Source organism: Drosophila mojavensis, unplaced genomic scaffold (assembly GCF_018153725.1).
Source record: "Drosophila mojavensis isolate 15081-1352.22 unplaced genomic scaffold, ASM1815372v1 contig_136, whole genome shotgun sequence".
In the NCBI taxonomy this organism is placed as follows: Eukaryota; Metazoa; Arthropoda; class Insecta; order Diptera; family Drosophilidae; genus Drosophila; species Drosophila mojavensis.
Genome location: NW_025318667.1, coordinates 17,604,512 through 17,631,576, shown reverse-complemented (window position 1 = coordinate 17,631,576; position 27,065 = coordinate 17,604,512). Strand labels below are relative to the sequence as shown.

Below are 27,065 nucleotides of genomic sequence, written 5' to 3'. Positions count from 1 at the left end.
ATCAGAGGCCAGCAAATGGCTTTTCCACTCGACTGTTTTGTTGCTGTTGCTGCTGTCGCTGTCAGCAACAGTTGTTGCTGCCACAGTTTCTAGCAGGGGCCAGGTGAGCGTGGAATGTCTAGTGGGTCGATCCGTTCGATCGCTGGGCATGCGGATATGTGTGAAGAATTTCTTCGCTTTGGTCTGCACAAAAATTTCACTGTTTGGCGCCGAGAGTTTTAGAGGAGCACAGAAAAGTGGGTGGCAAAAGTGGGTGTGTTGTTAATGCATGCAAGCATACATGCACACACACACACACATACTGAGCTATACATGTTGAACAACAAAATTTGGTGATAAACACGATATTTTGAAAGCGATTTTAAGTGTATATTAAAACCAACTGATTTTTTTTTAGCTATTTTATTTATTTAATTATAGCTATTTTTTGTTTTATTTGTTTTTACATTTATATTAATTTCATATCATAATATCATATTGTTTTTTTTTTTTTTATCAATTTATATTTTTATTTTGTTTAATAAAATTATTTGGTATTAATTTTTTTTATTGTAAATTTTGCAAACTAAGTTATTTATTTATTTTTATATATTTGTTTTTTATTCAAATAATATATTCCTAAAATTGTTTAAAGTGTTTTTTTGCTTATTTAATTTTTTTTGACCTTTTTTATTTTTGTATGCACTTAAAAAAATTATAAAAACTTATGTGAAAAAACATTTAATAAAAAATAATATTTTATGTTTTTTTCTATTACTGCTTTTTATACCCTGAACCCATTTTCAATGGGAAATCAGGGTATAATGGTTTTGTTGAAATGTATGTAACAGGGAGAAGGAGGCGTGGCAGACCCCACAAAGTATATATATTCTTGATCAGGGTGACGAGCTGAGTTGATTTGGCCCTGTCCGTCTGTCTGTCCGTCTGTCCGTCTGTCCGTATGTATGAACGCGTCGATTTCAGAAGATATAAGAGCTAGAGACTTCAAATTTTTTTTAAAATGTCCGTAATTACAGCGCGCATATCAAGTTTATCATTAAAAATCGATAACTCATCTCGATCTTTTTTTATCGATAAAAAACCTTATCGAAACCCAGTTATAAAATTATATCTTCTACACCTTTATTGCTAGAGTCTCCAAATTTTTAATGTATGCTTATATGCAATTTATACAATTTCGGTTTTTGTTAAAATTTACCCCCCACCTCTAAATTCACCCCCTCACCCTCACTTTTGTAAAAAGCGTATTTCAAATACTAGAGACTTGTGCTTTGGCAATTACATGCATATTCATGTTATAATCATAATCTAAAAGTTTCATGAAGATCGTACGTCCATAAAAAAAGTTATTAAACAATTAAGTTCTCATAGTAAGCGCACACTGCAGCCCATGCGTGTTTATGCGTGGTTGCTTGTGTGTGTATGTGTTTGTGTATGTGTGTGTGTATGTGTGTGTGTGTATGCGTTTGTGTATGTATGCGTGTGTGTGTGTGTATGTGTGTCTGTATGCGTGTGTGTGTATGTATGCCTGTGTGTGCGTACGTGCGTGTGTGTGTGTGTGTGTGCGTGTTTCTTGTGTAAGCTGAAAGTCGCGAAAAAGTATTGAAATATCTATTGCTCCAAGGGTTCAGGGGATCTCGTAGTCGAGCAGTCTCGACTAGAGCTTTCTTACTTGTTGTATTTACTTTTGTTTAAATATATTTCTTTGTAAATTTTCATTTAATCTTTTTGTTTTATTGGGCATTTATATTCTTAATTATTCATTTAAAGAGTTGTGTCGACTAAGAAAACTATTTAGTGAAGCAGTAATACTATTTTCATGAACAAACTTGTAAACGCCTTTATGCACATATATTTATATGTAATTCTGTGTGTGTGTGTGTATGCCGACAAGTACATGCATATGCATATGTATGTGTGTAGGCATTTTGTGGCATGCAAATAGTTGCACGATCAACAACGTGGCAAGCCCAAGCGTTGGCTGCTGCTGCGCCAAGCCCACAGCAGCATGTTGCCTCCAAGTGGGCTGCGCAGTCAATGGGCGTTCAGGTTGTTTAACAAAACTTTCAGATGAGACGTATTACTGGATAAATGCATTTGGGATTTCATGTGGCTTCGATGCAGTTGACGAGCTCTGCGAAATTCTTGTGGGCAGATCGAGAAGGTTGCTCAAAACTCTATGAATCTTTGATTATAGAAAGATGTTTCAACTGAAATTGGCCTTGAAGTGCATAGTATAAGCATTGCAGATAAAAAAGGTCTAAATTGATAGGCATAACTGTAAATGCAAGTCAAATATTTATAATTTCGAATAAAATTCGTATATGCTGTCAGTTTCGATATCTTTTGCGTTTACTGTACTAATAGGCTTAAGCTAAATGGCTGTCAAGCCACATTCTCTATCTCTATCTCTATCTCTATCTCTTGAATCCGGGTTCAAGCCACTTTGTAATAAACGAGGCCGTGGGCTAAGATTGGTTGGCGCTATGGAAAAACAGATATTCAATTATAAATATATATAAATAGTAGAAATAAAAACTATATTAGATATTTATCATATTTTTTTTCTTCATTTTAAAGTAGAGAAAACGGGGATAGATTTGGCGAGAAATGTTAAAGTAGGGGAAACGAGAATAGCTTAGGCAAGAAATGTTTGTCATATTTCTTAGGGATATTAGATATATTTATAAATGTTTATAATACAGTCGAGTCTCGATAATTTGTACCCCGATAAATCGAAAAATTCCATACTTTGAAAAAATTTTGCTCTCAATAATTCTCGATTATATAAATTCAGTGTAAATCGAAAAATCGGAACTAGACTGTACACATCTAACCTAACATTCGATGTTAGTTAAGATGTTCTAGAGCTATAGTATATCATATATGATTCATATATAATGAATATCTAATGTAATGTAAGATATGAGTTAACATAGTTGTGAACTAGACTATAATAATAATATATATAATACGTAATGTAGTATTTATTTTTGAGTTATGGAATATACATCTCTATACTATATATATATATTATTATTATCTAAGGTATTTCATAGATGGAATATCTAGAAAATATTCATAAATTGTTTCTGCCTTGTTTATATCTTCTTCTCGGTTTATTTTTATCGAATATATGTATATAATATTCCGAATATAATAAATATAATGACAGCTTAATAGTTCCGTTATCACAAATATCAGGTACAACTCGCAGGAAGGGGAATTTCCAAAAGAATTTACGATATTTTCTGTTAATTTGGTAAATGTTAATTGTTGCGTAATTGTTTGAATTATATTGAAGGAGCTTAACGCTTATTATTATTACTGCTGCTTCTTCTTCTGCTCGCTTGACATTCAGCTGGGCTGTCTAATGCGCGTGGGCGTGGCACAGTGAGACAGTGGGCGCACGATTAACAGCCGTAACGGCCGCATAAAAATGCAAAAGAAATATAAAAATTGATTATGTCGCGCGACGAGAATCGAGAAGGCGCAGTTAGGCCAAGGGGGAAGAAGGGAAGGGGGGGGGGGGGGGGAAGTGTGAAAGAGAAACAAAAGTGAAATGTCAACGAGCGTGAAAGTGATGCGACGAGGGCGGACTGTAGCATGGGGCGTGGCAGCTGCGGGCTGTGCCGGCAATCAAAGTTGAAAATTAGGCAATAAAATTAAACGAACAGCAACGAAACGAGGCACGAGGCAAGCAGGCGTAAAAGGAAAGCGGAAAGAGAGAGAGAGCCGAAAAAAAAAAGACGTGGGGCATGGGTAGGGGGCAGCGGAGTAGGGGGCGTTGCGTTAACCTTTTGCCATACAATAAACACAAATAAAAGTGCGAGTCGAGTCGCGTCGAGCCGAAAAAGCAGAAAAGAAATTGCCGCAAATGGTGGCAACATTGACAGGCCAGCCCATATGGGGCAACAACACACACACACACACATTGCTGCCACACTTGAGCAGGAATCAAATGGAGTCTCTATCACTCCCTCCCCCTCTCTCTCTCTCTCTCTCTCTCTAACCTCTGTGGCATTCTCTGTGTATTATGCAGCCATGAATTATGCCGCCAAGCGAAACAAAATCCCATTTGGGTCATTACAGCGATTGATTTGCCTCACTGTGCGGCCTGCACAGGGCCTGCCTGACCTGGTCTGGCCCCGCCTGGCCACCCAGTAACCTGGCAACAGTTGGTTTTGGCCACACGGCCGTCATGTGAAAGTCGCGTGCGACGCCAACTTAATAAATGTCGCCCAAAGAGCGATGTTATAAACAAAGTTTATGTTTCAAGTGAAGTGCGTGTGTGTGTGTGTGTGTGTGTGTGTGTGTGTGTGTGTGTGTGTTGGTAACTTCATGTCTTAAAGTATACTCGGCCAAGAACAGTTAACACAAAACTTAATTCAATTAAACAAATTTAGTAGCATTTCATTTCAGTAGGCCCTAGAGACAAGTGTTGTAAAACGCAGTAAAAAACAAGCAAACATATCAGATGATGTCTTCTTCTATATATTACCAGCCTAATAGTCGTGTATAGTCATAGTAAAGCGAGTGTTGTAAAACTCTTTTCTATCAACAAACTCGACTAGTCGATTTATAGCCAACACTAGTGTTGTAAAACTCAATCAAATCGAATATGTGGATGTTATGAAGAGATAGTGCTGCCAAATGCAGCCCAATGCATATGCACATGAAGCAAATGTCAGTCTACTTTGCCAATCTTTGCCACTATGCTCTCAGTTCGGTGTTGTAAAGAATCCCAAAGAATCTAGTGCTATAAAGAATTATTCAATTTGTGCTATTTGTAGGCAATTTTATGAAACTGCAATTTTATGCAATTTGAATTGAAAATAAATCAGTTAAATAGTACCTTAAGGTATCCGGCGGAAGTCAGTGTTGCTAAACGTTTCTGTTCCATCGCTGACTATCTCTGCCTATCTGTGTCTCTAAACTTGTTGATTTTAGTTTTCATCCCTATCTCTGTGCAATTATTCCAATTAGTAAGGTATTAACGAAAGTGTTCATATCATTCCAGTGTTGCAAAATGCAGCAATACCATTCTTACATACATAGATATCCCTTACAGCAGCTGCAGCCCTATTTGTGAAGCAGCGCAAATTATATTTTCAGCCGCTGCAGCTGCCGGCCCAGTGAGTTGCAGCTTATTGCCGGCCAGTGTTGCATAACGGCCTCGAACATGTTAAAACATTGTCAACGTCAGCGAAATAGAATCGCACTCAATTGCAAAATAGACGCTCAACGGTTCTTTGCTTCCTCATCGTCTTGCTCTCTTCACCATCATCATCATCATTAGCATCAACATCATCATCATTCTATATTCATTTGGAATTTCGCATTGGGCCGCGCAGCACGCTTTTGCTATTAACCACACCCACAAATCCTTCGCTGCGCGCTCTAAATGACCACAAAAGCTGCAAGCTGCAAGTTTGCCCGTTGCGCGTTGCTTGTTGCAAGTTGCGCTGCTCCAGTTTGGCATTTGCAAATTGCAACTGGAGGCTCGCGCCTCATAATCAGCTAAATGCATCATTACGGCTGCTGCTGCTGCTGGTGCAGGGCGTCTGGGTGGGCGGGGCAATGCTTTGTGGCATAGAGTGAAATTTTGATGGAACGCAATTTGTTGCTGCACATGCCACATGCCACATGCCACACGATGCTGTTGGAGCGGGGGCGGCGCACGGGCGCTGCTCATTAAATTTCCGCTCTCTTTGCAAAATGAAGTGGCTGCTGCTGCTGCTGCTGCTGCTGACGTCGCCGTCGACAGCGACTGCTGCGCCGATGGCAACTGCATTGGTTATGCTCTGCAAACTCATAAAATAACTGTAATTGTCGTAGTTTTTGCTTTGCGGCGCTGTTGCCACACTTCACTTGGCCAGGCATCCATCAGGAGCTGCCGCTGCTGCTGCTGCTGCGGCAGCGATTCCTCGGCTTTTACTTGTTGCCAGTCACGTTTTAATCTCGTTCTTCTTCTTCTCGTTGTTGTTGGCAGCTATCGCAAAAATCTTTGCAAGCTTTTTTTTGTTTTTGTGTTTTGTGCAGACAAAGCCAAGTGGATGACAAAGACAAAGCAAGAGAGAGAGAGAGAGAGACAGAGAGAGAGAGAGCGGCCGTGTGTGCGAGCGAGCTGGCAGCAGTCAAAACTCCAGTGGCTCTGGCAGCACCTGTTCCGCTGCCGTCCTTTGTCCGTCCGAGGAGGCATCCACCTGGACGGAGAGCCATTTGATGCGGCCGCAGCACGAACAAAACTGGGCACAAAGCAAATTTTCTGGTTCATTGCAAGCATTCAAACTGTAATCTGATACTGAGCTGAACGGGCGAGTGAGCGAGTGAGCTACCCCTTCCCCTCCTCTTTGGCACCCTGCTCGCCCTCGACTGCATTCACGTAACTAAAACTTTAACTGTAATCGTGGCCCATGGCTTCGGTTGGTTTGGGCTTGTGCCTGTGGATCGCATGTGGATGCCATTGTGCCAGCCGTGCAGGTTGTGGGTGACGAGGCTAATAAAGCTGTACTTGATATGCGATCCAGTTCCGGGAAAATGTTTTTGTTAAATGTTGCACATATAGAGAATGATGTGTATAATATATGCATGAAAATGCATGTGTATGTGTGTATATGTATGTGTAAGTTGTTTGACGAATTATACAAATTTCTTTAAAGTGCACTTTATCTCGTATAAATAGTTAATTCAATTCAACTTCTATTAAGCTTAAAACTCAACTGTTTTATAGTATACATATCTCGAATAGATAATAATAGATATGTGTTATGTATCTACAGCTCTTTTCACGTAAATAGTATCTAATCTGGGTATCTAATGTATACAATATTTTGAAAGCAATTTGCAACGAGCATTACATGAAATTATTTTCATGAATTTGACTTGGTTCAAGTCATCTAGCACGTTCATATCATTTTAACACTTTTCACTCCATCTATCTCATTCTCATTTCTCTTCCCCTCGCTAACTCGCTAATCATCTTTCAACGTATTATCATAAATCATCAACGCCATCAATCTTCATTCATCTACTCTACTCTAATTACACTTGTTTCTACGCCAACTAATCTGTAATCACAGTAGCATTTTAAATTCTACAGAATGTAATACTACTCAAAGTAAAATCTGTCATGAAACAAGATCTATATAGTATAGTTTCTAGTATGTATAGACTATTAGATATGTTCTTATTGAACTAACTAATGAGATTTATACATAAATATTCGTTTACAAAATAACTCCATATATTAAAAAATTACCTATTTCTTATTAATTAGAAGATTAAAATATTTCATTTGGGAGATATAAAATAAGTGTGTAGCATATATAGTTTATTGTACTACAAACATATTTTTCACATCCAAAGTTAAATATTCAAGTCTCCTAATTTATACATCTTATATAGCTTATTGTATATATTTTTATAGTTTAACTCATAGTCTTTCATGATTTTTCACAACTGCCTTCATTACAACTGAATCGATATGGCATAATTAAAGTTTTCCCTTAGTCACGCATTAATCAATTTATATGCTTATATGTATATGTATATGTATATGCATATCTAGCACGCCGAGTCCACTGCAACTGCTGCTGCTTCCACATTGTTCTTCTTCCACATTGAACTGCTGAACTGCATGATTAATCAGCTGATCAGAGTTGCGACATGGGTGGCAGCGCGGCCACCCTCATGGAGCAGGCCAGCAGAGCGAGCAGATGATCGTGAGAGCGAGAGAGCGCGCATGAAAGGGTAAAGCACGAGAGTCGTTGTGTGTGCGTGTGTGTGTGTGAGAGAGTGTGGGAGAGAGAGCTGCGGCGCTCTCGCGCTTTCCAATAGCAGCATTGGCATTGCAAATGAGTAAACTGCGACGCGTCGACGTCGACGTCGACTTCGAAGTCAACGTCAGCGCTGACGTTGTCAGATATTTGTGTTGAACTTTTACAGTTGCGTTGGGCTAAGCACAAACTAAAGATGAAGAGGCAATGTGACAGAGAGGAACAGGGTGGGCGAGAGATGTTTGGGGGGCTGCCATTGCTGGGGTCTGGGAGTCTTGATAATTATTGCAACATTGCCGCAGCAGCTGCTGTTGTTGCTGCGTGTGTGTGTGCGTCTCTATGTCTGTGTGTGTGCGTGTGCATCATATTTCGTTTTTGTTTATTTCATCTCTTGCTTCAGTTTTTGTTTTTGTTTTTGTTTTTAATGCTCTGTTGTCCGATGATTCAACAAGTCCAAGGCGTAAAAATAACAACAAACATAAAAAAAACACGAACAAACTTTGTTTTCCTTGTGTCTTTTTTTTTTTCTGTAAGCTCTGTAAAAACACTTAAAAATATTGTTATAAAAATATTTTTGTTAAACGCTGGCAGCGATTGAAATGAAAAGTTTTTATAGCGCACGCGATCTAGAAAATGTCGGCTATCAAATTTTTATTATTATTATATTCTCTACTTCGACTTTTATTTCCCCACTACTCTTTGTTTAATATTTTGATTTTTTGTTTGGAGTCCGAGAGACGACGAGGACGGCAAATTGAAAGCATTTTAATACCATTTCATAAGGTAGAGTGCTTAATTAATGCGCTATAGATAAAGATAGCGAGCTTTTGGCTGACTGAGCTGAGGAGGGGAATACAAGTTCTTAACGGTACTACAACTTGACCTAGCGACCAAGCCATAAAGAAATTCAAATGATTTGGGGAGAGTTGAGATGAGGTTGACACGCTGCTCAACTGTAAAAATGGGGATAGTTAAGAGCTGGAAACGAATTTGGTAATAAAATTTTCACTTTATATAGACATAAAACTGATGCAAATAATAAATAAAGGAAATGTTATTATCAATAAATTGTAATGAAAATTTACCCTCATAATATGATGAAAAATTGGATTGACGATAATGATAATAATAATGTTCTAAATAAATAATGAAATATTCAAATATTTGATATGCTTCGCAATGAACGAATATACCCGCTCAGTGACTTATATTGCAGTGTGACAACTGTAAACAAACGCCGATCGCAGCGACTTTTTATGCTAATTTCCCCAACGATCAACTGTTGTACGGCATTTCATTTGTATATCGATTTAATGCGATTCATATGCAAATCAAATGACGCGAAAGTGTCAATTGGTTATTTGTTGTTCTGGTTGAGGAATATGAATAAGGCCTACAGTTGACAAATTAGACCAATCTGAGAATATACATACATACATAAATTGTATTGTATTGTGTGTATGAGAAATGTGTGCAATAGATTTGCCAAATTCTGCAGATCTGGCAACACTCGTCACTCGATGACGATCGCCCGTCTGTTGATGGGATATCTTTGCTATGATTAAGAGCGCAAATTAAACCGTTTCCGTTTCTCCCACTTCTTGTCTTCTCTCGTATTTTGTGGTATTTTTCATTAGTTTTTACTGCCCACTGCTTCGTCGGGTACTTAGGGCAGCAGCTGCCTCTGCTGGTGCCTCTGGCTCTGCCTCTACTTCTGTCTCTTTCACCTCACCTACTGCTCTGCTCTTGCTCTTGCTCTTGCTAATTGCGCCGCGGCTTCGTTTCTAATTAGAACTCGTTGCCATATTGAGATCTTAGCTTAAAATCCACAATGTTTATCTTCTACTCCACCTTCTGCTCCTCCTCCTTCTCCGCTTCGCATTCGGCTCAGTTGTTGCTTGTTCTGCTCTGCTTTACTCTGCTACATGACGTCAGTCTAGTTGCTGCTTCTGCTTCTGCTTCTGCTTCTTCTTCTTCTTGTTTTTATAACTCTTATTGGTCTATTAATTGACCGCGGCAAGCTGCGTGGCGCAGCTTTACAGCTAATGCGCTCTCTTTCCAGTGCAGTCGCTGTCGCTGTCGGCGTTGACGTCCACGTCGCAGCTTTTGCAATGGGCCGCTGCATTTTGTTGTTGTTTTTGTTTTGTTGGTGCTTTGGGGTGGGTACCGTTTGTTTGTCAGTCGCTGTCATCCAATGGCATCCACAATGCGTTCCACACGCGCCACAGCGTAAAAGTAGCTTAGCAGGTTTTTCTGTTTCGGTCTCTTTTTTTTTTTTTTTTTTTGGTATTTTGTTTTTGTTTTCTTTGTTGCGCTTTTTGATCGCCCCGTTGTTGCTGTTGTTGTTACTGTTGCTGCACTTTCATATTTTGTTTTTGTGTTGCAGTTTCTTGTTATCCCATTGTATGCAGAGCTTTGTTAATAACAGCTGCTGTTAATGCTGTTGCTGCTGCTGCTGCTGTTGTTGTTGTTGTTGTCACTGTTGTTGTTGTCACTGTTGTTGTTGCTGCTGTTGCTGCTACATTTTGTAGCTGACTTTTATCATAAATATTTCAACGCCTTTGATTAGTTGCTGCTGCTGCTCCTTTCACCAGCTCTTGGCTACATAGAATTGTGTAAGCAGCAGACACAGACACACACACACACACACACACAGACACACATTGGCACACATTTGAGGCCCCTTCGTGTTGCCACTAAATTTATCTCAGGGCCTCGCCCCAGCTCAGTTCACAAATCAAACAGAAATTGCAGTGGACAAATTAAAAATTCATAAAACGCCCAAAACTAAAAATCAAATTCTCTAAATTCTCAACAACAACAACACAAGCACAAGCACAAACACAAACAATAATAACAATAACAATAAAAACTATAACACCACCAACAACAACAACAACAACAGCAACAGCATAAAACTGTATATCAAATAAAATCCCTAATAATAAAATACAAAAATCCGATTTACATTTACACAATTTATGAACGCATGTCGCAGGCCATAGAAACATATATACATACATATATGTGTATATATGTATGTATATGTGTGTGTGTATATATTTATTTAGATAACTTTGCTTATCGCCTGCACTGCTGCTGCTGTTGTTGTTGTTGTTGTCGCTATGGAACGCCGCGCCGTCTGGCATTTTGATGTGGGCGTCGCGGCGTGGGCGTGCCAAAGTGCGCAGGCCTTGAGTTATATAGTCGTCGCATAAACACAAACTCACACACACACACACACACACACACGTATGCGGGATGTGGTTTCAGTTTCGGATAGCGGCACAGTGCTGCTGTCTCAATGCCAACAACAACAACAACAACAACAAGCAGCAGCAACGTCTCAACGACCATTCAAACTCTGTCGAAATCAATTTGCTAATGTTGTCACCAGGCGGGCAACATTTGGCTGGATGGATTCGCAAATGTACCTACAAAAGTCGCCTGGTCATGCCATGCCACCCTTAAACCAACCTCCCCCCACCCCCCAACGGGCAATTACAAAAGGCAAAGAGCAAAAACTGTAAACGTTAAGCGCGGCACGCAGCAATCGCATTCATTGCAGTCGCAGCAGCCGCAGCAACAATACGAAATCAATTACAGTAAAGCCCCGTGTGGGTGGCTATAATGGGGAGGGGGCGGAGAGGGGCGAGTGAGCGTTGCGCACGTGCCAAGCGCAACGCCAATAATTTGTTGTAACAAGCGAACACAAGCACCGAAGTCACCACCAAAGCCGCTTCGGTTCCCTCATTGAACACACGAGAGAATTTGAAAAATTACTAAACACATAACGGTATGCCATATACATGCATACATATAGTGTGCTACCCCTAACAACAACAAAAATAAGTATAAAATGATTTTAAAATGCAAAAAAAAATATATATATATATACAATATGTGTGTGGGCCAAGCTAGTCTTTGCCTGACTACGCAATGCTCTGTTAAGAGGGACTTAGAGTGAAGCGTTTAAATATAAAATAATATAATAATATGAGCTATCAGATCTATGCAGAGCAGTTGCTTTAAAGTCTGGTCCAGTGACTCTAAAAACCTTAGGAGATATGTCTCAGTTCTTCAATTGCATCAGTGACTCTAAAGCCTCAAGAGATATGACTTCTCTAAAGGTCCATCATAAATGAGTTAGAAATAATTTTGTTTACCTTACAACTCATACATAATGACTCTAAAACTGTGAGACGGGAATTGAAAACTGTCTTAAGAGCAATCAGTAGTAGCTCAATGAATCTAAAAGGGTTTTAGACTTAGGCTATATATTATATATATGAACCACTAGGTTAAATTTCCATTACCTGATGTGACTGCACAACAATGACTTCCAAACCGGGACTGCTATACCATGACTGTCAAACTTTTTTCTGAAGAGAATTAAACATTGCAATGTTTAAAGATATTGCTAATATGGAAATATTCCATTGATATAGAAATACTCCATTAAAATAGAGAAATATTCTATTAAAATAGAGAAATATTCCATTAATATAGCTTCGCAACTGTAACTCTAGTGATGCCAGAACTGTACAAGTTTGGTATTCGAAGACGCCAAAGCTTTACTTTAAGGAATTCACTTACTTTACAATTCCACTGTCTCTAAAACTGTAATTCAGCTATGCTTCCGCTACTGTCGAAGCCAAACTTAAGTCAAAAATCTATTAAAAAACTTTACGATATTATCTAGAAAGTAAGCCGCAAAGCTAATATGCCCAATTATGTATTTAGAAATACAACATATAAAGAAAAGCGGACAAAAAAGAGGAAAATGGTAAAATGAAAATGGAAAATGTGAAAATATTTTGCTGTGCAAGTTTCGAGCGCATAACTTTGGCTTTTTCGACTAAGCGAAACTCGAAAGTTGATTGCATTCCACTTATGGGGAAAATAGTTTGGGGGGTCTAACGGGGCCTCACTCAATGGGAATTTTCCCCCACGATGCGTGTACAGACGCGTGTGTGTGTGTGTGTGTAAGCCTAAGCGATAATCATTCATTAATCATTCATATGCAAATATGAATCACATTCATGGTAGTTGTGCAAATGCGATGCCAAGTGATTCGATTCATCACAGTCACACTTAGCTGAATCGAATGAATGCACTTGAATGCACAATGAATGTGTGTTTGCTTTTAAATGAATAAGAGCAGTCATTTATAAGTTGGGCATTGGATATCGAGCATAAATCAATATGAATGTGAATTTCAATATGAATTTCAATGCGAATGTGAATGTGGATATGAGTGAGAATATGAATCTGAATAATAATATGAATATGCATATGATTATGTATATAAATATGAATATGAGTATGAATGTGATTACATGCTTTATGTATATGAATGTGAATATGAATATAAATGGGAATGTGAAAATGAATATGAATATGAATATGAATATGAATATGAATATGAATATGAATATGAATATGTATATGAATATGAATATGAATATGAATATGAATATGAATATGAATATGAATATGAATATGAATATGAATATGAATATGAATATGAATATGAATATGAATATGAATATGAATATGAATATGAATATGAATATGAATATGAATATGAATATGAATATGAATATGAATATGAATATGAATATGAATATGAATATGAATATGAATATGAATATGAATATGAATATGAATATGAATATGAATATGAATATGTATATGAATATGAATATGAATATGAATATGAATATGAATATGAATATGAAAGTGAATGTAAAATAAATATGAATATGAATATGAATATGAATATGAATATGAATATGAATATGAATATGAAAGTGAATGTAATATGAGGATGGAACTTAAAATAAATACGTAAATATATGAGTATAAATATGACTATGAATAGTTGACTTTAAGAGCTTTTAAAGAAAACAAAATGTTCTGAAATTTGTAGAAAATTAGTTTGAGTACATCCATTCATACATATAAACATATAAACTATTCAGTCTTTATATCTGTACATTCTCCATGTTCTTCAGACCTTTCTTTGTATACACATTTAATAGCCCTCAATAGCCAATAAATGAATAGAGAATAGACTTTGATAAATAAATATTCATAGCGAATCGGTTAATTGAGCTAATTTATGGCGCCCATTTGGCTTCCCAATTGGGTTGGCATTCTTATATAATTGTGCTTCATTGTCGGCATTTTCAGTTAACGGTGCCCATATGCAAACGCAAATGGCAATCGAGTTAAGCCGAGCTTCCCAATTTGGCCTTGAAATCGAACACTATCAGTCAATAGCAACAGCAACAGCAACAATTGTGAACTACAATGGAGCAGCTGCCCCCATCGCCAATGGGTTCCATAACTCAGATGAAGAAATAAAAGTCGAAACGCGATTCGCATTTCGCTGGGCTCTACCCCCCTTTCTCCCCTCCCCCCCTTCCCACTTGGCTCTACCAATTGTGGAAATTGTGCTCAACTAGCCCAAGTTTGGCTGACAATTTGTTGACAATTGCGTTTCACACTTTGCATAGTAATCAGACGTAAACAGAAATCTTAACTCTAACTCCTGCACACATATTGATACAGTGCCTAGGCACGATATATGTATGTACACTGGGTCGTGTATGTCGGTGCGTATGTATTAAATATGTGCACATGCAATCTAAGCAAATTAAATATTTGCAATGTTCGACTAGCTGTTACCCCTCAAGCATGCTCAACTAATTGTCAAGCAGACAGACAGTGCGTTTTGTATGTATATGCATATGAATACCTGAAATAAAACTGCACATACACTGAGTATTGTATGTATAGTTTTATAAGTTGTTTGGCAATTTGTTGATGCTTAGCGAAAGTTTTAGAATATTTTATGGATATGCTATTCGCCAATCTGGTTCAAAATACATATCCATAAATTGAACTCTAGGAATAGAACCTTAATGGTATGTGGAACCCTTCGCTTGTTCATCTCATTATTTTGGCGACTTGATTCGATTTTATAGGATTTCTGTTTATGAAACGGTGCCAGCCTCATTTCCTATAGATAGCTTAGCAGATCACATGGAGATCGTTTTATACTTTGTTGGCTAACTATTCGTAGACGTAAACTTTCATCATGTATTTTCATTTAATTGTATTTTTATATATATTTCTCAATTAAAATTTTTTTTTTTTAATTTTTTTAATTTTTTTTTTATTTATATATTTTTAATTGATTTTTTTTTATTTATTTTTTTTTATTTATTATTTCATACAGTCTAATAACTTATATTATAAATTTTTGTATAAATACATTCATACAGTTTTTGAAGTATCGTTTCGTTGCTTTAAAAAGGCTTCAGTTTAAAGTCCCATCTAGCAGTGGGACCATCATATCCAATTCTTAGAATACACCCAATTACAGGGTATAGCTAGTAGTTGTGCTGTTATGGAAAACAAATAGCGGCACTTGGGCGCTGTTTCTGTTTTTAACTTTTTGCTGGGGGTGAAATACAAAGTAGAAGACGAGACAGAAGACGACGACGAAGCTGATGAAGAAGAAGGAGCAGCAGCAGCAGCAGCAACAAAATGTAGACGACAATATATTTCATGCGGAATTCTGTCCCACGACGCGACGTAGCGAGCGAGCGAGCGAGCTGAGAAAATGAATCATGTTGTGAATGCGAATGAATGTTTTGAAATCGATTCGAATGAAATGTCTAAAACACACCTAACCATATATATATATATATATATATATATATATATATATGTATATATGTTTTTATATATGAACATATATCGGGCACGAACATTGCATTTGATTGCAAATTGCAATTGTAATTGGGTTTCCAATTGTTGTAATTGACTTTGGTTGTTGTTATTGCTATTCTCATGGTTGTTGTTGCTGTTAATGTTGTTCTTGTTGTTGCTGCTGTGTGGTTGCAATTCGAGTAACAACAACAGAAATGCGACATTAATTACAAAACGCTTGCGATGTTTTCATGTCGCGTCTCATTGCAACCCCCTCCGCTCCCTCTGCGCCACATGCCTCACTCAATATCCAGGCGAAGCACCCGCCCACATGCTGCGACTGACCCCTCCAACAAGCAGCTGATAAATTGCCAATGCACGACAAAGAACAACAACAAAACCAACAACAACAACAACAGCAACAGCAACAAATACACAGCCAAGTCGTGAAAGTTACGAAACTGCATTGATAACGAATGAAAATTTAAAACACGTGCGAGGGCAATAGCAATCGGGGAAGAGAGCGAGAGAGCGAGAGAGAGTGAGTGAGTGAGTGACATGAAATATCGCAACCAATTGGCCGATTAAATCGCAAAATTGAGAATCGAATCGGAGGTATGATTAATGCCTGTGAAATGTGAATGAGCCGCTAATGCGAAGCACAAATAAAGACATAGAATGAAACATCGTCGTAGACATAGCAAAAACAAATCGGGAAACAATCATAATCAATTTCAAATAAACTTAGTATTTATAAGAGCAGCTAAAACCTGTTTAAGCCTCGTCCATGTATGTATATGTGTGTGTGTGTGTATTTAAGTGATAGCTGTGATCATGATGAAACATAGAATGAGGGAATTTCCTATCAATATATATACAGAGAGTGCATCAGAGCTAGCTGACACAGAACAAAGAAAATATTGCCCTAAATTGCAGAGTACAAAAAAAAAAAAAAACATAGAAACATAAAGTATGGATGACAATCGAAATAATTTACAGACTTATAGAGCAACAGCATATGAAACATGGAAAGGGAAAATAAATAAATATTAAAAAAAACATAGAATATAGAAATTGAGTACCAATAAGTGCATAGTATGGGCCATTGGTACTTTTAAATATAGAAATAGAGAACTAGAACTAATGAACTAGCATGACAAAAACATAGAATATGTAGAATCATAGAGAATGCTCTAAAGAACAAACATGACAAAAACATAGAATGTAGACTTGAGTAGAATATCATACAGCTATAATATCAAATAAACAGAATAAGGGCAAATATCATATGACATGAATATAATATATTGTCACATTCATCACCAAAAACAAAAAACTTATCAAAAACATAGAAAATATCATAAAATAATGGAATCATATAGCTACAATATCAAATTTTGAAAGGACAAATGCCAAATGATACTCAGAACAAATCAAAAGCATAGAAAATATTATAGAATCATATAGCAGCTCTATCAAATGAACAAAATTGGAACAAATTCCATAAAGAGACTAGAAACCATCGTATAGAACATTTCATAGAATCATCCATAGCCTCAATATGATATGAAGAGAATAAGGACAAATGCCATTAATGACTCTATGAGCAATGCCTTTTATAGTTTTTATTGCAAAATGCAAATATGTCCATACATATATCCATAGTCCATAATTGTGATCCAATTATGAATTTGATATACATGCGCCGCCTTTAAAGGCAAATATAAAAACAATGCCCATGTGTGAATTATATTGAAATTTATTCACAATTACAAATATGTATTTCGATTTATTGCTTATGAATGGGCTTTAACGATAAGCGGAAAGACGACCGCAAAAAGCAAATATCTATATGACGAAATATGTTTGTAAATGTGTGCGTATGTGTGTGCGTGTGTGTGTGTTTGTGCGTATAAATAAATTTAAAATTCAGTGAAGCACAACGACGCAAAATGAAACCCACTTTGTTCTCGGCCTTAGAGATGACTCGCGACTCGACCCAGCGAGCGCTCCATCATATATTTTTTTTGTGTATTATTATTATTTTTGCTGGGGTTTCTTTTCAATTTCTTTTGATGTCAAAACATCGCAAGCAATACAGATGAAAGATGGAAAAAAATGGAGAAAAAAAAAAAACAGTAGCAAATGTTTATAATTGCTTATCACTAGAAATTGTTGTTATGTGACTCTCTCTGTGTGTGTGTGTGTGTGTGTGTGTGTGTGTGTGTTATATGTGGGGCACTCGCCCAGCTCGACACATAACTTGACCGACTCGACTTCCTTTCGGGTAATTCAAATGATGTCCATGCCTATAAAAAGACCCACTTAGACCATGAAAAAAAAAAAAAAACTCGAAATGAAACGTAAATATGTACATATATAAATATATGTGCATAAGTAAACAAAAAGAAAAAAAAGAAATATTTTTCCATATTTTCAACAAAATGAAATGGATACTTGCCACACACACACACGCACACACAGATGCGTTGCGGCAACAGAATTATTGTTAAAAGTTCATAAAGCCAGCTATAAAATACAAGAAGACAAAATAAACATTCTTAAGCAGCAGACAACGCACTGCAAATGCTCTAATAAACAAATCGAATCATGGGAAATCATTTATTAAATGAATTTGTAAGAATTCAACAAGCTCAAACATGTTGGGCGAAGATGCAAGAAATAAAAGTGTTGAAGTAATTTATTTGAATAGAAAATAAATTTTATACAAATATTATATGCAATATTTATAATATCTGGCTGATCTGGCACTAACATATTTTGTTTACAATGTTGAAAGTGGATGTCAAATTTTGACAGCCGCTTAATCAAACATACAATTGTTAGCACAAATATTGTGCATGCCGCAATTTGCTTGGCTTGGCTCATGTCAAAACTTATCTAAACAAAATCTTTAGGCCAAAAAATACAAACTAGAAGAAAACCTTGAATTTTGGATGTCAGCATCGAGATGAACTTTAAATATATGTGCATATATTTGTAAATATGTGTCATGGATATACAAAATTATAGATGAGCATAGAAAGCAGAGAATATTGCTGGCTATAGATCGTATGTGTGATAGCTTAATGAAGATGTTTGTGGCAGATGGAATTTTGGTTGTGTATTAAGTAAAATAACTGTCAAAACTATTGTTGACTGCTTGACATAACTTGCTAAATATATGAAATAGGAAATATAGATAGATGTATATATAATATATTTGTCATAGATTTCATGCTTGCATGATAGAGTTTCCTGTCTATGAAGATATAGATCAGTTGCTCTTAGACCAAAAATGTTTATCTATATTAAGTCAGTGGACCGTCAAATATTCGAATAACTGGCTGTCAATACGTTTTCAATTTATAAAAATGATAATATTGATGTAAAACATACGATTTATAGAATATCCCTTGATAAAGTTCGATTCGATCAATTTATAGATCAGTCAGGTGGGATTGATCTTTAACTTGCAGATCTTCAAGTCTAAGTTAACTGACTGTCAAACCAAATGTTAATTATTTGACAAATCGTGCTCAATATCTTAAGGAAAAGTTTGATATTATTCAAACATATATTCCATAGATCCTAACTCTGATAACTCTGATAGCTGAAGAAGTGTGTCTAGCTAACATATATTCGTTAACTGTCTGACAAACTGCCTGACATAGCTGTCATACCTCTATCTAAAGAGAGAAAGAGAGAAAGAGAGGGAGAGCATTACCGTATCCGAAAGCCGCCCCGGCCAACGACACCAACCGCAGCCCAGTTGGCTGAGTGTTTGACAAGCAGTCGACACTTGGAGGCGTGGTGGCGAGGGGCAGGCGGTTTAGCAGGTGTTGCCGGTGGGCTGGACTGTGGGCGGGTCTGTTGTGGAATCTATATGTCTCTAAAAGCGTCGCACGGTGCACGTCACATAATATCAGACCAGACAGAGACCACACATCAGCCCCAGCCCACAGCCCCCCCCAGCGCCTGTCCCAGTGCGTTTGGGACTGCTGTTTTTATTAGTAATAACATTTTGAAAGCCTCGAAACAGGGTCGTTAAATTAAAATTCATGCATTGAGTGCTGTGCGAGTGTCGAGTGGGATATACGATATGCGATATGCGTTACGCGATACCTAAACCCGGCTGCAGCCCACACACAGCAGCAGGTAGGCGGGGGGAGGGTGGCCAGGCGTGGCTGGGCGCTGATAGCAAATGCGAGCAGAGTTTTGCGGTGCGCCGTATTAAATATCGAATTCAATAAAACTGATTGACACATGTCTCGTGTCTGTGTGTCTGTGTGTGTGTATGTTTGTCAATCGAGCTGCAAGCGTGGCATGTTGCAAGCAACTGCTGCTGCTGTTGTTGTTGTTGTTGTTGTTGTTGTTGTTGTTTTGGTAGCATCAAATATGAGAGTTTTATCCACAGCATTACGATGTACTAAACGTAAACTTTACAGCATGTCGCAGGAGCTAACGAGCAACGTGACCAACTCAATGGACACCATGGAGGACACGTCCAAGGTGGAGGTGATTGTCTATACCAAGTCGGACAAGACGCTCAAACAGAATATGAATGCCAAGGACGATACGCTGCGCAAGCGTACCTCATTGATCATAGTGCCGCAGCAGGTGGACGATCTGCTCGATGCGGCGGCAGTGCAACAGCAGGAGCAGCGGCAGGAGCAGCAGCAGCAGCAACAACAACTCCAACTGCAACATCAGCAGCAACAGCAGCTCACAGAGAACGGCAATCGCAATTCGATAGCCAGCATGGATAGCTGCGTCTCCACCAATACCAGCCAGAGCAATCAGTCGAGCGTCAGCTCCAGCTCGAGCACCAGCTCCGAGGATGCCCATGCCGCCTATCAGGATCTGCAGAATGGCAATGGAGCCGATGAGCTGGCCGCCATGCATTCGCCCGGCTGCTCCAGCACATCGGAGTCGACATCCTGCAGCAGCTCAGTGGATTACTCGCTGCGCGAACAGCTCCACAACTATGCCAATCGCAGCGAGGAGCAGCTGAAGTGCATCAATCACCATGAGCTGCCCACTGCCGCCCAGCTGCTCAAGGGCATGAGTCTGCCCATGGAGCAGGCGGCCAGTGGAGCGGCCGCCCATTGTGATGCGTTGCTCAGTCCGCAGGAGGTGCCGCTGGGTCGCCGTTACGCCGAGGTGGCACAGTTCAAAGGTCACAGCAAGGCGAGGTGAGAACTCAAATGCAACTGCGACTGAAATACTCTCTCTCTCTCTCCCTCTCTCTCTCTCTCTCTGAAATCTCATTCTCAACTCAGAGGAGAGCTCCCTAGACAGCTTTTAATTTCCATTATTGTATCAATTATTATTTTTAATTTATTCAATTGCTTTTAGTGCACGTTTTGTCTTCACTTTATTCATTTGATATGTTTCATTATAAAGTTTTCCCTCAGCTCTGTTGAAATTTGCCTTTTGGGATTTTACAGCGCTTTAACTTATTTCTCTCTCTCTTTCTCTCTCTCTCTGTCTGCCTCTCTCTGTTTTGTGCAAATCCCTGAAGGCTAATAGAAAAAGTTTTTAGTGCATTTTGTTTTCATTTCAGCAACATTTAACCTGCAACTCAATTGACCTTTAATTGGTTTTTGTTGTTAAATTAGATTTGTCTTTTAATATAATGAAAACTTTGATATAATATGAGTTTGGCCATATTTTAGTCGAATATATGTGGGCGATTTATTGCTGGTAGCCTTGGTCCTTCTCAGTCATTCTGTTCATATTTTTCCGCTTGCCTCCAGTCTCTCTCCCTGCACGTGCTGCCCTTTTATTGTCTCGTCACGTGTTCCGCCACTTCAGCAAAGCCGTATTCGATTTTAGTGTTCATTAACATTCTACTCAAACAGCATTATACAGCACTGTCTCTAGCACTGTTATAAATATGTATAAGGGGCGCTCTATTCCAATAATAATTCATTTCAGATATATTTCATTGCTCATTCGTCAGAAATATATATTTTTCTTAGTAATCCCTCAAAAATATATCCGATAATTCGAAATGGCAAAGGGATCAGTTTTTTTTTTTTCAAATTATCTATAATTATCTAGAACGAATTTTCTTTTCAAGGGGTTAGAATTTGTTTTCGATTTATTGCGATTCTCGATTTATCGGGGTAAAATTTATCGAGACTCGACTGTATTTTGTTTATAAAACGTTCTATTCCAATAATAATCATTTCTCCGAACACATCTGGTTAATTCACCAAATAAATGCAGTAGAATCCGGTTAAAATGACTCCGTTTATAGCGTTTACATGGATATAACGACAATCCATTCAGCATCGGTTGAACCGGATTCTACTGCATTGATCATTTGCTTCCTTCTTATAATTTTATCGCCGACTTATCCAGAACGATATAATTTATTTCGATTTATCGCGATTTTCTATTTAGCGGCGTACAAATTATCGAGACTGTACTGTAACTTGATCTTAATTTTATTTTTCATTTCATTGAGGGTTTGAAATGTATTTCTATCTGAGCTCTGCCTTTAGCTTGTATGACTTCCGATTACAACATCCAGTTTATAATTTTAAATTAGCTTAGGGTTACCACCTTGATCTCCCCATCCCCTTGGCCCCACTGTCAGCTCGGTTAACTCTACTAATTCTCTATCCCTGTTCAAGTCTTATCTCTTAGCGCAGCTCTCGGCTTTGTCTCCTACCTGCAGCTCATTTGAGCCCTAACCGAGTGCTTCCTACTTTCCAGCACCTTAAGCTCGCTGCTATCAGTTCAATCTGTCTGCGGTTCATTTTGCAGCTGCTACACATACACATCTATATCATCATATCAGTGTGGCATCTCTCTTTGTTTTCGCTAGCTGTCTCTTTCTATTGTTATATCGGTATTCCAGCATTTTGCTGGCACGAGCACGAGCAACGGCATTGTTTCGATACCCTTGACGTGCTTGAACTAAACGATGTCAATTGCTCACTCAACTTGAGCAGCGCCAACTAGCCCCACCCAAAGACCCCCCACCCGAAACCCTAAATAACTAAGCACTATTTGCAGTCTGCCGCTGCGGCCAGCCTCCTTGGCATCTCGCTGCAATCCCATCGCCTTGGTTGTCGTCTTGCTGCACATGCATAATACACAACTTAATTAGTATTATAACTTTATAGCACTCTCGAGGACGACGACGACGCGAGAGTGAGAGAGTGAGAGAGCGAGCGAGCGAGCGAGTGGGCGAGACCGCAAGCAAACCCACTTTTTGTTCCTCTTACTCCTTGACAGTCGGAGTCGGAGCTGAGCTTGAAATCTAATAATGGCACATTCCATACACGCATTGCCATTGCCACATTACCATATCAAAAACGACGACGAGTGCGACTCCAACTCCAACTCCAACTCCAACTCCGGCTCTGACTCTGACTACGGCTTGTGCCTGCCCCACGGGCACAGACAAGTCCCTCGGCAACCCTCGGAATCTCTGCGTATGTGGCTCAGCCATGCATAGCTCAAAAATGCAACGGTTCTTTTCTATATATATAGATATGTATGTATATACATATATGTATGTATGTATGTATATATATGCATATATTGTACATATTGCGTTGTTTATGAACTTTAAACGTTTGTAGCTCGCACTCATTCAGAATACTTTAGCTCTCCCCCTCTCTCTCTCTCTCTCCCTCTCTCACTCTCTCAGAGACCGCTGGAGCATTGTCAATGCAAGGTACTCTATGGATTAGTACGGCAATCCACTTCACATCCACTCGACTGTCGCCCATTCGCCCCTCCTCTCTCTCTCTCTCTCTCCCTCTCTCCCTCTCTCTCTGCTCTGCCATTGACAACTATGTTGAACTTTTTGAGAGCTGTCACAACTAATTTGCATAGACCCAACCATGCACCCACCCATCCACACCCACACAGACACACACACACACACACACACACACACACATGTTTGGCTTCAGCTGTGTGTCTCTGTTGCATCGACACCAGGAGCAACACGCTCAACTTCTCTGCACTAAACCCGTTGTCTGCATATTGTTGTTCCATATTTGCTTTTTCTGCAGCTCTGCCTGAATTTGGTTTTTGTCTTGTTTTGGGCTTTGATTTGCATTCAGTACTTTTGTTTAGGGTTGGGGGAGGGGCTAACAAATATTCATGATGGCCACAACGTTTTTTTTTTTTTTTTGCCACGAGGAAAATATTTTTGTGCGCAGCTCTGATTGAGAATGGCTTGGAAAATGCTGGAATTTTCATTTAAGCCAGAGCACGCCCAAGCTTCGATGGCATGTGAATACAGAAATGAGAGTGCTGCTTGAACCTGCACGACTAAGGAGTTACCCTGTATTGAAATGATTTGTACTCTAAAATCTATATGGACTTATATCTGTATTTATAAAGGAAGCCTTTTGATCTGTTGTTTGCTGAGCTTGCTCGACTTGAAAGTACCCTAACCATTTTCCATTTAATTGTATTGATTTGATTTTTGAACTCTTTTCAGCTGGGGTTTCTCTTTGTATAACTCTAAATTATAGAAATACTCTTGTTGAGAATATTCTTGAGTGTTTGCTGAGCCTGTACAACTAGTAAATACCCTGTCCTACTTTATTAACCTTGTTTTGGTTTGCTTACTGAGCAGATTTTCGCTTGGGTTTTGTTTACTATATTTTATATATATTAAAATACAGAAATATTTTATTCCAGTAGCATTTGTATAATATTTATATAGAGCAAACTCTTTGAATATTTTAAGAACTTCAGCGGAAACTTTAGAAATGGCATATCAATTCTCAAAATGTTTAAGTATACTGAAGATTAGTTCTCCATTCTTGACATGTCTATCGTATATAAGAAGCGCTTAATTATATTATAATATTATATGCCAATGTATAACTATATAACATCATGAAAATCATGAAAGTTTGTTATAAATCTTTGCCTGTGCTTGTCTCCACTCCCATCGACTCCCATCCAATGGCTTACAGGGTATTTCCACATATTTCTGTAGACAATCACATTAAGCATTTAACGTTGATTCATGTTTTCATTTTGTTGTCTATCTATTTCATCTGTTTCTCGCATGTATCAGGCGGTTGACGGGCTCTCTGTGATTGCTCGTTGAGCAGTGCCCAAATGTCTAGACTTGCGAATCGCTAGTCTTCTTTCCATCATATCTGGAGAACCATAACCTAAACTGCTAAATTGCCATCCGCTAGTCTCTTGCATAACTTGACCTAGGCCTCGGCCATAATTGCCCTAGTCCCCGTCCTTGATGCGCCAAACCCAACCACGATTCGACGTCGTCGTCCACTTTGCCACATTTTATCTTAATTGCCATGCGTTGGCAATTTACATGCGGCGCCACAACAAAATATATGTTGCATAAATTCTTCACTTGGCAAACAGTTGTGGGTCGCGAGCGACACGCTCGCCATATCCTTCAGCCACACAACTCAGCTACTAGATGCTCTGTAATTTTTTATTTTCAAAGTGGGTCGATTGTGATACGAAAAATCGATCATGATTCAGCATGGCATTTGAAACTTAAGAGATCAGCTTCTGTATAATATATAATAATAAATAGCAAATATAATTTATAAAATAAACAAATATATAGAGTATATATATTTCGTTGGAAAATATGTATTAGCATTTCTGAATTACAGATTTCGATATTAGATTTAAAAAAAAAAAAAAATTAATAAAAAATTTTGTAGAACTTTTTACGATAATTTAATAAATATTTTTGTTATTTATTTTTTGTTTGTGTTTCAATAATGTAAGGGGAAAGTCTTATTTTTGTATTATTTTTATATGTTTATCTCATAAATATTTTAGTTAATTATTTTAATTTGTGCTCTGATAATAGTAGAGAAAAATCATTTTTCTTATTATTATTAATATTTTGTATGTTTATCTCATAAATATTTGTATTATTTATGTTAATTTGTGCTTTAAAAATATGTATAAAAAATACATCTTTTTGAATGATTTATTATTATTTATTATTTATCCCATAAACATGTTTTATATTTATATTTATTTGTTCTTTACCAATATTTTTTAAAATATTTTTTTTTTTTTTTATATATAATATATATATATATTTTTTTTTTACAATTACCTCACAAACTTTTTGATTTGCTAATTTTATTTCGCTTTTCGTATTAAATATTAAAGATAAATCTTTAAAAAAAAAAAATAGTTGGGTTAGTTAAAAACTAATATGAATAAAATATAAGCTAATAAGTATATGTCTATTATTAATATTAGTATATTTTATTTGTTATTGTTAAATCAACCAGATTATTTCTTTAGATTTTCGTATGCTTATTGCATTTCTTGTTTAAGTATTTTTACCATATTTTATACAATATTTTGTGCAATTGCAGGGTATATTTTGGTCATGCAACTCTGTCGTTTTTGTGCATTTCCTATTGTTGCCTTGCATCGTCGCTTGTTGGCTTTTCAAATATGCTTAGTAATTTATGCGTGCTTCAGCTTCGAATTCTTGTACCTTTTGTCAGTTTGCTATGGCACCTTGGCTTGGTTGTTACGAAATCTAACTTTATACATATGTATGTGTATATACATGCAGAGATGTTTATATATACATACGTATAAAGCAGTGTGTGTTATGATTGTGGGATAAAAAAAAACTGTTTGAATTAGTTGTTGCTTTTACAGCAGTTTTTATTGCAGAATAATATATTAAATAATATCCTAAAGTTTAATATTTGATATTTCATTTTGTTAAAGTATTAGGAATTTGTATCATCAAAAAAATGATATGTGTCTATATATGCCTAAACAGCACTGTATGTTGATTTACAAATTGTGCTGTTTAGTTAGAAAAAGGAGAATCATTTGTAATTATTTTTTGCTATAAACTTTCTATAGTCTAGGGTATTGCCAAGTCTAACATGCCTTCTGTTAGCTTCTTCCGTTTTTTTTTTTTTTTTTTTTTGTCTTATGGCATGTCCTTGGCTTCTGCATAAATTCACAGCGACCCGAACTAATTCCTCTAAGTGTTTTATTATCCGTTGCGTGTTTTAGCTGCTGTTGTTGTTGTTGTTGTAGTTGTTGTTGCTTGTTTGTGTTAATTTGACATGATTATGTCAGAATGTTTGACAAGTTGTCATATGGCGTAAAAATGCTTGAGTACGCCGTATTGGCTTGCAACTTTTTCTTGGCTCGATAGAGGACCTTCGTCTTTTTTTTTTTCGGGGGGGGGGGTGGGGGTGGTGTGACTGAGGCGCTGCGTCATTGTGTGCGTCCTTGAGGCGGGCATTATAGAGCGCAAGCGGAAGCGGAAGCGGAAGCACATGCCAACCCCAAAGTTTCAGAGTCATTTCTTTCTTGCTTTTCGCTGCCTGCCTTACTTCCATTCTGTTTGCGATTCTTGTGGCAAATTCATTAATAACATTTGTGCGGCAAGTTTTCTTCTTTCTTTCTTTCTTTTTTTGCTTGCCTGCCCCGCCCACGTGCCGCCTGCTGGCAGTGTCTAGTAATATATTGTTAAAATGGCGTAAAATTGCCAGCTTTTTGGGCGTCAGTTTGTGACACGCTCCGTGGGCGTCCTTGCAGATGCTG

The 27,065-nt window shown here is 37.7% G+C and overlaps 1 protein-coding gene across 6 annotated transcripts in view; it reads left to right on the top strand.

The window, feature by feature from the left end:
• LOC6584093 (protein sprint) overlaps positions 1-27,065 on the top strand; it is a 121,245-nt gene that overhangs the window by 55,729 nt on the left and 38,451 nt on the right. For 4 of the 6 annotated variants that reach the window (XM_032732000.2, XM_032731999.2, XM_044007017.1 and 1 more), the window contains one exon: positions 19,949-20,695. The exons of the other annotated variants lie outside the window; for them this stretch is intronic. In XM_032732000.2, the coding sequence (XP_032587891.1) occupies positions 19,949-20,695 (747 nt within the window). The remainder of the gene's footprint in view (positions 1-19,948; positions 20,696-27,065) is intronic. 6 annotated transcript variants of the gene reach the window in all.